Source organism: Mustela erminea, chromosome 6, assembly GCF_009829155.1.
Source record: "Mustela erminea isolate mMusErm1 chromosome 6, mMusErm1.Pri, whole genome shotgun sequence".
Lineage (NCBI taxonomy): Eukaryota > Metazoa > Chordata > Mammalia > Carnivora > Mustelidae > Mustela > Mustela erminea.
This window is the reverse complement of record NC_045619.1, coordinates 20,918,894-20,933,630: the sequence shown is the minus strand read 5'-3', so window position 1 is coordinate 20,933,630 and position 14,737 is coordinate 20,918,894. Positions and strand designations below refer to the sequence as shown.

General features: G+C 34.6%; 1 protein-coding gene across 3 annotated transcripts in view; it reads right to left on the bottom strand.

The window, feature by feature from the left end:
* Positions 1–14,737, bottom strand: part of UHRF1BP1L (UHRF1 binding protein 1 like) — a 107,095-nt gene that overhangs the window by 53,034 nt on the left and 39,324 nt on the right. For all 3 annotated transcript variants that reach the window (XR_004286676.1, XM_032346650.1, XM_032346648.1), the window contains 5 exons: positions 11,121–11,310; positions 10,405–10,545; positions 9,289–9,459; positions 3,266–3,446; positions 980–1,063 (listed from right to left, as the gene is read on the bottom strand). Coding sequence is in view for 2 of the 3 variants with exons in the window: in XM_032346650.1 (XP_032202541.1) it covers positions 980–1,063; positions 3,266–3,446; positions 9,289–9,459; positions 10,405–10,545; positions 11,121–11,310 (767 nt within the window). In the remaining variant the exon portion in view is untranslated. The remainder of the gene's footprint in view (positions 1–979; positions 1,064–3,265; positions 3,447–9,288; positions 9,460–10,404; positions 10,546–11,120; positions 11,311–14,737) is intronic.

Genomic DNA, 14,737 nt, shown 5'->3' with positions numbered 1-14,737 from the left:
ATAATCCAATTAAAAATGGGCAGAAGACATGAACAGACATTTTTCCAAAGAAGACATTCAAATGGCCAACAGACAAATGAAAAGATGCTCAACAGCATTCAGCCTCTGGGAACTATAAATCAAAACTAATGAGATAGCACTTTACACCTGTCAGAATAGTTAAAATCATTAACACAAGAAACAACAGGTGTTGGCAAGGATGTGGAGAAAGAAGAATCCTTTGCACTATTGGTAGGAATGCAAATTGGTGTAGCCACTCTGGTAAACAATATGGAGGTTCCTCAAAAAGTTAAAAATAGAACTACCCTAGGATCCAGCAATTGCACTACTGGGTATTTACTCAAAGAATACAAAAACACTAATTCAAAGGGATACATACACCCCTAAATTTATTACAGCATTATTTATAATAGCCAAGGTATGGGAACAGCCCAAGTGTCCAGAATAGATGAATGCATAAAGAAGATGTGGTATATATCTAAAATGGAATATTACCAGCCATAAAAAAGAATTAAATTTTATCATTTGCAAGAACATGGATGGAGCTAAAGAGTACAATACTAAGCAAAATAATTCATTCAGAGAAAGACATAGCATGATTTTACTCATGTGGTATTTAATAAACAAAACAAAGGAGCAAAGGGGGAAAAAAAGAGGAACACATTAAAAAACAGACCCTTAATTACAGAGAACAAACTGATGGGGGGCTGGATAGGGATTAAAGACTGCAGTTGTTGTGATAAGTACTGAGTAATGTATGCAACTGCTGAATCACTATACTGAACACCTGAAACTAATATAATATTGTATGTCACCTAACTGGAATTAAAATAATAAAAAATAAAAATAAACATACATTAAATTAAAAAAGAAAATAAAATGAATTAAAGCAAATAATAAATATAAAAGGAAATGAGATAAACTGTCTATATAACTTTAAAGCAGCATTTACATCTGTTAAAGAAATTATTAAGCATACCTGCTTTGTGATAAGGATAATAATCTATAGTTAACTGCGTAAAAGACAGTTGCATAGCCCCTCCAGTAATACGTCTATTTGACTCTGGAAAAAGAAAAAGAATAATAGAAGTGAGAGAAAGAGAAAGAAACATTAAGCAAGTATCAGAAACACTTCATTTATCATATTTGCAATCCAAGCAGTGATTAACTGTCTCTATTATCACAGATAATACATTAAGGATTTCAGGAAATGCAATTCAATCTCATCAGTGTTTACTGAACCCCTATCATTTGCAAGGTACCAAGCTAAAAGGTGAGGACACAAAAGGAACAGAACTTTCATATTCACAGCCCTAACCATATGCCAAGCACTGTTTTAAATACCTAATTTAGGTATACTTGCTCATTTGCTCTTCCTTACAACCCTGAGATAGATGATATTATCATCATCATCATCATCATCCCCATTTTCCAATTAAGTAAAATGAGACACAAAGAGAAGAATTAAAAAGACCAAGGTCATTTTAGCCAAGAAATATAGAGCTGGTTTTGAACCTAGGAAATATTAACCACTACACTATATAATCCTCTCTCTCACTGAGGTGGAAATTAAGCCTACTGGTTAGGTAAGTTGTCCAAATTAACACAGCTGTATGAAGATTAAAAAGTAGATCACAACTCAGTGTGACTCCAACATAAAAATCAAATTTTAAAACAGCACGAATAGGGACGCCTGGGTGGTTCAGTTGGTTGAGCAGCTGCCTTCGGCTCAGGTCATGATCCCAGCGCCCTGGGATCGAGTCCCATATTGGGCTCCTTGCTCGCCAGGGAGCCTGCTTCTCCCTCTGTCTCTGCCTGCCTCTCTGTCTGCCTGTGTTCACTCGCTCTCTCTCCATCTCTGACAAATAAATAAATAAAATCCTTAAAAAAATAAAATAAAATAAAAAATAAAACAGCATGAATAAATCAACTGGAAGTAAGAAAAATATACATTAAGATACCACTAAGTACAAATGAATATAATTCATTTCAGACCTTTCTCGATTTTAGAAGAGATCTGTAAGATGAGGGAAATATTGTGGTGGAGTTTTCCCCTTAAATAACATAATTCAACTTATTCTATGAAGAAATATAGTGATAAATGATGTACAAAAAGCTTAGAAGACTATTCTTTTGCTTATTACTTAACCCTGACCCTTCATTTTGTTATTTTGGGTTATTTTAACTTTTCCACTTTCCTTTCATCTAACTAAAGCAGAAGATGCCAACTTTAAATCAAATGACACAAAGGTAGACAAAAGAAAAGAGAACAAATCCTTCTCTAAACTCCAAACCTTCCTCACCTTCTTCCACCCTTTCATCCAGTCACTGATACCTGGCTGCCTTATCTCATGAAGGCAAGGTAACTTCTGCTAAACATCTGGGATCAGTCTCAATATTTACTCTTTCAGCTTTAAAAATACAGAGCAACAATTTTCAGATACATGAATCAGGTCTGAGGTAGAATGGTCAGATATTAACATCCCAGTTTTAAAGAGATCCTCAGCTTGATCCTCAAGCTCACCAAAGTTTGAGAACTACTGTCTTGGAAAGTGGCCCAATACTTATGGGCAGGAACACTCTCCAATGGAAACAGAATGCCTAGTACCTACATTATGGAACCACAGATATTCAAAGCGACCAAGAACAGCTTCCCACTTACTCCACTGTAATTCTCCAAAATAAGAAAAACAAAAGCTAAAAATAAAGAAAAAACACTTACTAACTAGAATTTAGCTTCCTAAGCAAATTTTGGGAGGATTACTGGTAAAGAGACACAAGAAATGGTAAACAACCACACAGCTGTGTTTACATGTACATGGGGTCAGAAAAATGCAGACAGACCACCATGGGAAAACATGTGTGCAAATAATTATGAATTGCATATGGACTCAAATTTAGTTTATAGACAATTTCAAAATTATGAAAAAGTTAATTCAAAGGCAAGTCTAATATTTCATCATCCTCCAAGGACGTCACCTATTTAGTCCTTGATTTTTTTTTTTAAACCTAATATTACTGGTAGTATCAGGTGAAATACTAGCTAACAATTAATTGTGCTAAAATACTAAGAACTAAAAGCAAAATAAAATTTCATACTGATATATATTGCTTAAAATTACAACTTTCAACTATGTATCTCACATGAATGATAAAATTATGACCAGCTATCACACCATACTATATATTACATATGATAAACAATCCAGTATTGTAGGAAATCCTAGAAAAACCAAAATAGTTTGAAATAAGCAACTTTTATTACCTTTTTCTTTAGCATGAATATCATCACATATGTGTAGATCTAGATGAGAAATTACCAAGTGATGAGAGGTTTCTTTAACATCAAAGTCATTGAATAATTTCACAATTGCATCATTTAGATCCGGAGCATTTGAGGTCTGTGGTGTCTTCGCTTGTTGGGTAGATGGGGTTACTGTAGAGCTCTAAAAGATTCAAAACTGCCTTATCACTTTAAGTTAAATATTTGAAATTCCACAAATAAGAAAACTTAAATATCTTTAGTAATGAAATCATGAAAAATAAATCATGAAAATATATTTTCTTTTCTATCAATAACTCAATTCCCCCCAATTACTTTCTGAAGTATATGAGAATAAAGTTAAATATAAAAACTGGAGAACTACACACAATTTGAACATGAAACCAATATATTTTAATAAATACTTGAATAGTTATATACTTTAAGTCCTTATTCTAGAAAATATTAACTATTCAAGGCACCTCATTCAAATAGCATTAGTTCTACATATTAGAAGAGAAACAGGTGCACCTGGGTGGCTCATTCAGTGGAGGAGTTTTTCCCTTAAATAACATAATTCAGCTTATTCTACGAGGGAATACAAAGAGTGAGAAATGTAAAAGAGCCTAGAAGACACTTTTCTCTATTCTTTTGCTTATTATTTAACCTGGACCCATCATTTTGTTATTCTGGTTTAAAATTTCCATTTCTTGGTTTCAACTCAGGTCATGATCTCACCTGTTATGAGACGGAGCCCCATGGTAGGCAAGGACTTAGCAGGCAGTCTGCTTGAAGATTCTCTCCCTCTACCCCTTCCCCACCCGGCACAGTCTCCCCAACCCCCCACTCTCAAATAAACAGATAAATCTTTTTTTAAAAAATAAAACAGAAACAAATGTGAGCCCTGTATATTATATCGGCTGTATATACTATTATATATCCTGTAAAAATAAATCACTTCTTTGCAAAGTGCTTGTGATATGGTACAGAGTACTCTAAGTGCTCTGGTGCCTCTCGTAAGACATGTAGCACGTCCTTTGAACGTGGATATCCGAAGAAGCCAGAAAGCAGAGGAGATTTGTAATAGACTCATAATTCAAATTCTTTTTTTTTTTTAAGATTTTATTTATTTATTTTACAGAGAGAGAGAGTGAGGAGAAAGCAGGCTCCCTACCAAGCAGAAAGGCCGATGAGGGGGGGGGGGGGGTCGATCCCAGGACCCCGGGATTGACCCCGGGATCATGACCCGAGCCAAAGGCAGAGGCTTAACCCACTGAGCCACCCAGGCGCCCCTCAAATTCTTTTCTTCCCAAAGTGAAGAAGCATAGAATACTACTGAAGTATAAAGACTGATGTGAACCTAAAAGCCTAAAATTATTCTACATTAGTAAGCATACTGTAAGATCATCTGTTATATAAGCTACATAACTGTACATGAAACTTTGGTAATAACAAAATGAAGGCCAAATTTTTCATCAAAAAATACTAACAAGTTTTGGGGGTGCCTGGGTGGCTCAGTGGGTTAAAGCCTCTGCCTTCGGCTCAGGTCATGATCCCAGGGTCCTTAGATCGAGCCCCGCATCGGGCTGTCTGCTCCGCGGAGAGCCTGCTTCCTCCTCTCTCTCCTTCTGCCTGCCTCTCTGCCTACTTGTGATCTCTATCAAATAAATAAATAAAATCTTTAAAAAAAAAAAATACTAACGAGTTTCTAATTAAGAACAATTCACTAATAAAAGTATAGTTAGTGATGTATGGAAAATTAAAGTATAAATATTTTGCATTATACATATTTATATATTATCTATTAAGAACTATCTGCAAACAAATTTCAAAGTATACTTAGTAAATGAGAATTTCTCATAGAAAATGATCAAGACCCACAGTGATTAAAGAAAAGGAAAGATGACGGGGCGCCTGGGTGGCTCAGTGGGTTAAGCCGCTGCCTTCGGCTCAGGTCATGATCTCAGGGTCCTGGGATCGAGTCCCACATCGGGCTCTCTGCTCAGCAGGGGGCCTGCTTCCCTTCCTCTCTCTCTGTGATCTCTTCCCTTCCTCTCTCCTACTGTGATCTCTCTCTGTCAAATAAATAAATAAAATCTTTAAAAAAAAAAAAAAAAAAGAAAAGGAAAGATGAAATATAATTGTGAAGCCCTAAATTCCAGGGGCTCCAGGAAAATTTTCTTACTAATTGTCAAAGTAATTTCCATAAGACAAATCACTATTTTTTTTTAAAAGATTTTATTTATTTATTTGACAGAGAGAAATCACAAGTAGTCGGAGAGGCAGGCAGAGAGAGAGAGAGGGAAGCAGGCTCCCTGCCGAGCAGAGAGCCCGATGCGGGACTCGATCCCAGGACCCTGAGATCATGACCTGAGCTGAAGGCAGCGGCCCAACCCACTGAGCCACCCAGGTGCCCCAAATCACTTATTTTTATTTTTACTTTATTTTCAGTTGGCTCCAGGCCCCACATGGAACCCAACACAGTGCTTGAACTCAGGACCCTGAAATCAAGACCTGAGCTGAGAACAAGAGTCAGATACTTAACCAACTGACCTACCCACGTGCCCCAAGACAAATCACTTTAATGTTCTACTTTCAAAGTTTTAATAGACTACTCCTTATATCTATGACTGTGCAATTTTGAAGGAAAAAATTCTCATGTATTTCTTTTTTTTTTTTTAAGATTTTATTTATTTGCCAGAGAGAGAACATAAGCAGGGGGAGCAGCAGGTAGGAGAACCAGGCTCCCTGCCGAGCAAGGAGCCTGATGTGGGACTCAATCCCAGGACTCTGGGATCATGACCTGAGCTGAAGGCAGTCACTAAACAGACTGAGCCAGAGTCTGTTTAGTGAGGAGAGGCGTCCTCTTCTGTATTTCTTCAACAATGTTTTCTATCTTCTTCGTCCAAAAAAAAAAAAAAAAAACCTGATATAAACAAAAACATAAACATTAATCTTCCTACAAAGCCTTTTCTTAATGTGGTAGATTCAGTTTTTATATGCCGTTTGCTGGGAAGAGGGGGAAATGGGCCATTATGACCTCTTTTGCCTTCTGAATTATCTTAACATTTCTTGGTTTTCAATGTAGTCTTCCCTTTTAGAGAAGGAAAGGATGAAGCAAATAAAAAATTTATGACAGAAGATATCTCTCAATTTGTACAGCTGAGCAAAGGAACACTGTCTTCACTCTCTCATCCACTCTCTTGGCCTTCAAATCACGACTCTGTGGAAATGCGGTTAAGTAAATCTACTAAGAAATATTAGGGAACAAGAAAAAATAGTAGTTATAAAGACTAACAACATGAAGAAAATTGTATATATCCATTTACTACATTCTAAAACTAGAAAAACTGCAGATGCCTAGGCAAAAAAACCTGTATGGAACTCAAAATGCTAACACTGGTTTTATTATTGTGATAGGATTATAGAACTTCATCCTTGTTTCTAGTTTTCTAATCTGTATTTTTATCTGGTTTCCTAATCTATATTCTATCTAAATATATCCACATATCATATAAATAAGACCTACATTAACACCAACACTCTGTCTACTAGCCTTTAATTTCAATTACCATGTCTGTTACTGACATCCTAAATTATTCTGTGTTACAGTTTAGTGTTCTGTTCATCAAGCTTATAAAATTAGACTCCCCCAGAGAATTATAAAGATATCTCATTGGCTATTTAAATAGTATTTATTGGTAGAACGACACAAGGTTCACCGTCAATTCTTCATTTCTTTTTATGGCTAAAAGTTCTAGAAAACTATTCAAATAAATAGGTAAATCGGAATGAAAACAACTTTATTTTAGCAATATGATATGATTCTTTGAATTCCTTCAAGTTATATGCCAGGATTTATGAAATGATTTTTAAAAAAATTTAAATAATCTAATAGCAGATACGTATAGATCCTCCTTCAAAAGTGTTGAAAGGAAGGGCGCCTGGGTGACTCAGTTAAGCAGCTGCCTTTGGTTCAGGTCATGATTCTGGAGTTCAGGGATCAAACCCTGCACGGAGCTCCTGACTTGGCGGGGAGTCTGCTTCTCCCTCTGACCTTCCCCCACTCATGCTCCCTCTTACTCAATCTCTTTTAAATAAATAAATAAAATCTTTTAAAAAAATTTTTTAAATGTGTTGAAAACAAGGAAGTGGAAGTAGAAACCACCTGACTTGCTACTTTGTCATTAATCATTGACTTCCAATATGAGTAACAGTATTTCAAATTACCTCTGTCTTGTCATGAGTAACAGTATTTCAAATTAACTCCTCTTGTCAACCCAAGCTTTTAAAATTTTATCCCCCTCTTCTTGGACAAATCCATCATAGTAAGAATGAGTAAGAAGTAAGAAGAAGGCCTTTCATGTGTCAAGTAGGATAAGAGCGGTTTGGGAAAGGGAGAATGAATCTGACATTTTACCATAAGCACATTCTCTAACAGACCAAGTTTAAGAAAGAACATATCAAAAAGGAAAGGTGTGTATCTTGAGAGGCATGTGTATGTTACATACATGTGTATGTAACTCTCAAAGACTTCTCTAGTAATGCCAAACTCATTTTTATCAGAAAATACCATGCTCTTTAACAACAGATTTTGCAGATTACATTTCCTCATCTGACCCACCCCTTCCCTCACCTATGAACTATTTATTTCTTTTAAAGCCTCTGAAATCATAATTTAAACTGGAGAAGATTTTTTATTTTATTTTATTTATTTATTTGACAGAGAGAGAGATCACAAGTAGGCAGAGAGGCAGGCAGAGAGAGAGGGGAAAGCAGACTCCCTGCTGAGCAGAGAGCCGGATGCGGGGCTCGATCCAAGGACACTGGACACTGAGATCATGACCTGAGCCGAAGGCAGAGGCTTAACCCACTGAGCCACCCAGGTGCCCTGAACTTCTTATTTTTAAGACTAATTTTTATTATCCTCTCTTTGTGAAACCTTTCCAAACTATGCAGTTGACTATAACTTCTCTGTGCTTCTATGATTCCTTCACTCCCCTTTTTATTTGCACTCTAGTGGGGATGCCTGGAAGCTCAGCCAAGCTGCTGCCTTCGACTCAGGTCATGATCCCAGGGTCCTGGGATCAAGTCCCACACAAGGCTCCTTGCTCAGTGGGGAGCCTACTTCTCTCTCTGCCTCTGCCTGCCCCTCTGCCTGCTTGTGCTCTTGCGTACTCTCTCTCCCTCTCTCTGACAAATAAAGAAAGAAAGAAAATCTTTAATTAAAAAAAAAAAAGAATTCTGTGTAGAAAAAACTTCATAGAAATTTAAAAAAAAAAGATGAACTACAATGATTTGTTTTATATCTGTCTTCCCATTATACTGAGATCCTTGAGAACAGGGTCTGATAATATTCACTTTTACATCTACAGTGTCTAGCCCTGTTCCTTATCACATAGCAGCTAAACAGTAACTAAGACCAATTCAGTAGCCATATGAAAGCCTAAAATGTATGCTACTTCCATGTACCAAGCCAGATCACCAACAAGCCATATGTCTGAGATATATTACTATGTTTCCAAAGAAATAGCTTCACAGAAATAGTATTTCACAATATCCCTTGTTTTTATTAAGAACAAATACAATGCTAACAGTTTTCTGTTGAACTTCAGCAACTCCCAGGGTTTTTGTTGGTTTTTTTTTTTTTACATTTTTTGCAATATTAATTCTCGCATTTCTCCCTTGACTTATACCCAAGTTTTTTCCTTTTGTCCTTACTTTAGTAAGTTTAAATTGTATTCTACTTCCTAAAAAGAGGTATTAGTAACACCAAACTTTTACATCATCATTAATTTTTATGCCTAGTACAAAACTCCAAACAAAATAAGCATTATATAGACAGAAACACACTTAATATATGTTTTCACATAGATTCCATGTGTAGAAAATTATGCAGTAACATATCTAGATAAAAGATTCTTGGACTCAAAGTCTCACAATCTATTTCACATAAAGAAAACAACTAACCATTCTGATTTTTAAACCATTTACAGATTTAAGTGTTTTTCCTCTTAAAAGCATACCTGTGTAGGTTCAGGAGCCATGCTCTTCCTTTGTTCTGTTGATTTTTCTATTGCTTCACTGAGAGATTTTGCATATTGTACCATAGCCTTCAACTGGGAATCCGTTAAAACCCATAATAAGTCATCCAATATTAGAACTAACTTTGTTGCAATAACATTGCAGTCCTTTAACTGTCAAAAAAAATCATTCATAAAATTAAGCCAAGACATAAAACTCACAATGCACTAATGTTTTAAAAATATTTAAAATGTTTGAATGAAATATGGATCCTTCCTTCATTCACCAAATATTTATTGTACTCCTATACTATAGAAGGAATATCTCCTTGTATTGGAGAAACGGTGGTTAAAAAAAGACTCACAAATTTCTGTACCTTAACAGATGCAGGTGCATATTATACAGGTACAGTGCTTATATAATTTAAATTTGCATTTATAGCTAAAAAATCATAAAATTACCTATATTAATTGTGCTAATTCTAGTATAGAGAGAAACATTAAAATTAAAAACTAAAATGCTATTTAACCACATTTCACAATATTGTATTAAGTATTATTCTCTGAAAAAAAATTTTCAATTTAATTTGGAATATTTATTTGGGTCTAGTGATATAAAACCTATTGTTGAGAATTTAATTGAGCCATGTTTTAAAAAGTCATTACTCCTTCATTAAATTTCATTTTCAATCTATGGTGAACTCTCACATTCTGATGTCTTTAAGTAACTATCTTCCCTATTTATTTAAATTAGCATTCATATCTTAATAACCTTGTGAAAGCTAGTAGTTTTGCTTCTGATAATGGAGGTTTTGCTGTCTACATACTCCTAAGTAAGACTCAAAAGAAGAATGAAATTGTAAGACAGCTAATGTTCGGAAATATTTGGCAATGGAGAATCTATTAAATTTATCAAAAGTAAAAATCTAAATATTAAATCTAGAAAACTGAAAAATGTTATCATTACACTAGGTTTCTTCAAATACTGCTGGAGGAACTATATTTCCTTTTATTGTGCTTTGTTTTAATATTCCAATGTTTCAATTGAAAATTATTTAAAATTTCCTCCTAATTCCACTAGTTACCACATGAACTGAAAAGATAACCCTGATAACTTACTCTTCTTTTAAGTGTGACTCTGATTTTTGATTGGTTGGTTATTAATCGAACGGGAGCACACATAATTTCAAGATGTGAACTTTGAGTAGCATCTGCCTCTATTCGAATCATCTGCCAATTTATTTCTTTAAATGTCAAAACCTAAGGAGAACAAAGAAATTAGCTTCAGTTACTCAGGCAAAACAGAATGAGAGACATGTAGATTTATAAAAACAACAAAAAAGCTAAACAAATAAGATAAATAAAATTTTATGTCTTTACCAATTTTATGACACTCTTGCTATATTCACTATGCTTTTATTTTAAATCGTATAGTTAAAACAAACTGTATAGTTACAATCTTCAATTATATTCATTATTCATAAAGCTGTTAATACTTTTTAAATTTTGATATAAAATACAAAAAGCATTTGAATCTTGTGAACAAGAAAAATGTAAGTAACATTTTAGTTTTGTATATTTAAAATTCAATTCTGAGTAGCTGAGAAGTTAAAATGGGGTTCATTAACTGTAAATGGAAAGATTATAGAAAAAAACACTAAAATATGCACATTTTTAATTAAATAACTAAGAGAAAGGAATAGTTAAAAGGTCAGAGTAAATGAAGTATGTGAATCTAGGTAACTATATGTATGAAGTAATTATTTTTAAATGTCCTCTTTTATTTATCAGTGAATAAAACATTTTTTAAACAAAGAATGAAAAAAAATGTTTACCTCTCCTCTCTGTGGATCTTGAATACGAGTAAATCTTAAATCTCCATGTTCCCAGTTTGCATTTACACTATAGATCCTTAGCTGGGAAAGTTCAAAGGATGCATTGAAAGCTTTTGCCCCAATGCGGATAACAATGGAATTTACAGAAACAGTAATTCCCTCAACTACTTTTTCAGCAAAGCCATATTCACTGGAAAAAACAAAGCAAAACAAAATATAATGCACTAAAGCCAAAATAAATAATTAAAAGGTTATCTGTCAATATTCACACACAAGTGCACAAACTGACCATTGTATTATTCATTTTTATGTAAAAATTTTTTGGTTAAAACAATAATCTAGGCTGATTAGATATAAATTATAAAAATGTTCTTCTCAAAAATGATGAAAGATTTTTAAAATTTAAGGTTTCTCTTTTTGGTAAGTTTTAATTTTATCTCCAGTATAGTTAATATGCAGTAATATATTACTTTCAGGTGTGCAACAGTGATCTAACAATTCTACACACTATTCAGTGGTCATCTTAAGTGTACTCTTTAATCTCCATCATCTATTTTACTCACCTCTCCCCTCTGGTACCCATTAGTTTGTTCTCTGTACTTAAGAGTTTGTTTCTTGGTTTGTTTCTTTTTTTCCCCTTTGCTCATTTGTTTTGTTTCTTAAACTCCAAAATCATATGGTATTTGTCTTTCTCTGATTGACTTATCTTGCTAAGCAGTATAAGCTCTAGATCCATCCATGCTGTTCCAAATGGCAAGATTTCACTTTTTTTTATGGCTGAATAATATTGCATTATAGATATAAAGCACTTTTTCTTTATGCATTCATCAATCGATGGACACTTGGGCTGCTCCCATATCTTGGCTATTATAAATAATGCCACAATAAGCATAGGGGTGCATGTATCTTTTCTAATTAGTGTTGTTGCATTCTTTGATGCAATTCAGTAGTATCCAATGTTGTTGTATTCAGTAGTGAAATTACTGGATCGTAGGGGTAGTTTTATTTCTAATTTGTTGAGGAACCTCCATACTGTGTTCCACAGTGGCTGCACCAGTTTGCATTCCCACCAACAGTGCATTCCCCCCGCCAAATCCTTGTTAACATTTGTTCCTTGTGGTTTTGATTGTGGCCATTTTGATAGGTGTGAGTGAAAATTACTCTTTATTTTATTATTATTTTTCTTTTCAGAGAGAGAGAGAGAGGGCACGTGTGCAGGAGCAGAGGAAGGGCAGAGGGAGAGAGAATCTTAAGCAGGTGCCACGCCCAGCAAGGAGACTGATGCAGGGCTCCAACTTATGACCCTGAGATCATGACCCAAGCAGAAATCAACAGCTGGACACTTAACCAACTGAGTGAGCCAGGCTCCCCTGGAAGGTTCCTTTTCAAATTACATTATTGTAATCACTATCCAAAACTGCCTACTCTCAAGTTGCCAGAAGTTCAAACAACTGGAATCTATAAAGTAAGTAAGAGAGCTAAGTCCCTGACACAATGAAGGTTACAGACTATAACTACAATATAATCTCAAATTCAGGAATAGTCTGAAAAAGTTTACATTTTCTAATCCAATTCAGCAAATATTTACTGAGCATCTATGATGTACACAATGCTGGGATGTAAAGAAAACCAAAATAGTGTGGTATTCCAGGGCTCGCAAATTACTTGGGGAAGAAAAACACATATACCCTAGGAACTGAAACATTAGGCAATCTGTAATTAAGTGCTTTAAAAAAAGGAATCATCACTACATTAGGTAGAGGAAGAAACTGTTCATAACTAGGGAAATCTATCCAGGAAAGAAAAATACATTTCCTACAGGGAGTGATGGTAAGAAGGGAAATCTTCTACTACGGAAAAGTACAAGCAAAGGCACAGTGAAGTGGGAAAGTAGAGGCAACATTTTGAGAATAATTAGTACAGTATGATTGGAATATAGACTATCAATATATTTTGGCAGGAAGGGTAGTGAAAGTTTGTCCAACTGACACATTACTTCAATTATTATCACTACGACCATTATTCCTAAATCTATCTCTATCCAGATCTCTCCCCAGAACTTCTAAGTGTTAAAATTCAAATGTCTACCACAATTTATATCAGGCTGCCTCCCATACATTTCAAAGCCAACATGTATAAAAGTGAACCCATCATTTTTATTGATCATGTACTTCCCTCTCCTAGACCTGATGCTAAGCTTCTTGATTTACTATCTTACTGAATAAATTACCTAAACTTCCTAATCCTCAGATGACCTTTTAAATCAGGTACTACTTTGCATATTACATGTGGGTTGCATGAAATAATGCATATGAACCAAAAAGCCCATCTCTTCACTCATGATATTTACGAAATGTAACTATTATTCACAGTATTATTGAGTCCTAAAGAGGAGGAACTCATTAGCATCCCAGGGAGAACCTCCTTTAGTCCCAAGGACAAATACTTGGTCACTTGGCTAGAAATATTCTTGGAGTTGGAAAGAATATATTACTCTATAATTATCTGGCAATGCCCTTTGGAATATCCAATACCATCTGTTCAAACTTGTGCATTAAAAAGTGTTACAGTTATATTGGATGATTTACCACCAGAGGGATGAAGCCTGAATCAATGACTAAAGTCTACAAGTTTCCGGCTATGTCATTCATTATAAATTAAAAAAGTGAAATTCCAGTTTTCAAACAAGTCTCTACACATGGGTGTAGATCTCTATATGAAGTGATAAAATCAAATTTCTGAACTTACAAATTTACTAGATCATTAATCTATGGGAACATAATCAACTGATAGGTCCTGCACTGAAGGTAAGGCCAGCTTGTTAAGTATTAATTTCCCTGTATTTTAATCTTGTAGAGACAAAATAAAATAGATCAGAGTTTCTCCAAGTTGTATAAGTATAATGAATTTTTTAAATACATAATTACATTCTTGGTAACTATTCTAGACTTCGAGAATCCTAATTTCAAAAAAAGGAACCTAAAAGAATATAGATTTAATAAGCACCCTAAGTGATTGCTATAATCAGGCAAGTCTGGAAACTGTGGAAACAGATTAACCATACGGCCATACATAAAAACATAAGGATTATCATCATATGATTACAAAGCCAAAATTATAAAACTTATTGGTACTATAAAAACGTGAGTTAGGAAGAACATTATCAACAATAATTCCAATTTTCCTAATCTTCTTTTCTACTTTCAATAATCTTAGAAACACCTACACTTTTTCTACTTTTTTGACTCTACCCAACATAATGCAATTGCCTCAATCTACTCTTATCACACAAGAAATTATAATTTAAACCTTAAAATCTCAAATTGCTGGCTGATGGATAAACTGCAAAGAAGTTAATGTTCCCCAGTCACTAGTACCTGTAGGCCAAATATAAACTATACAGCTGACAAATCTGGCCTTCGGTCAACTCCTAGTAGTGGTTTGTTGGATCATCATTGGATTCCTAACGATCAGGCTGTAGGTATTCTCACAGAAAGCACTAATGTAAAGGTAGTTGCAACCTTGGTGAAAGAGGAAGGGTGTGTGTGTCTGTGTATCCAATGTATACATTTATTCTCTTTTTTATTGTTTTAAAGATCTTATTTTTAAGTAATCTC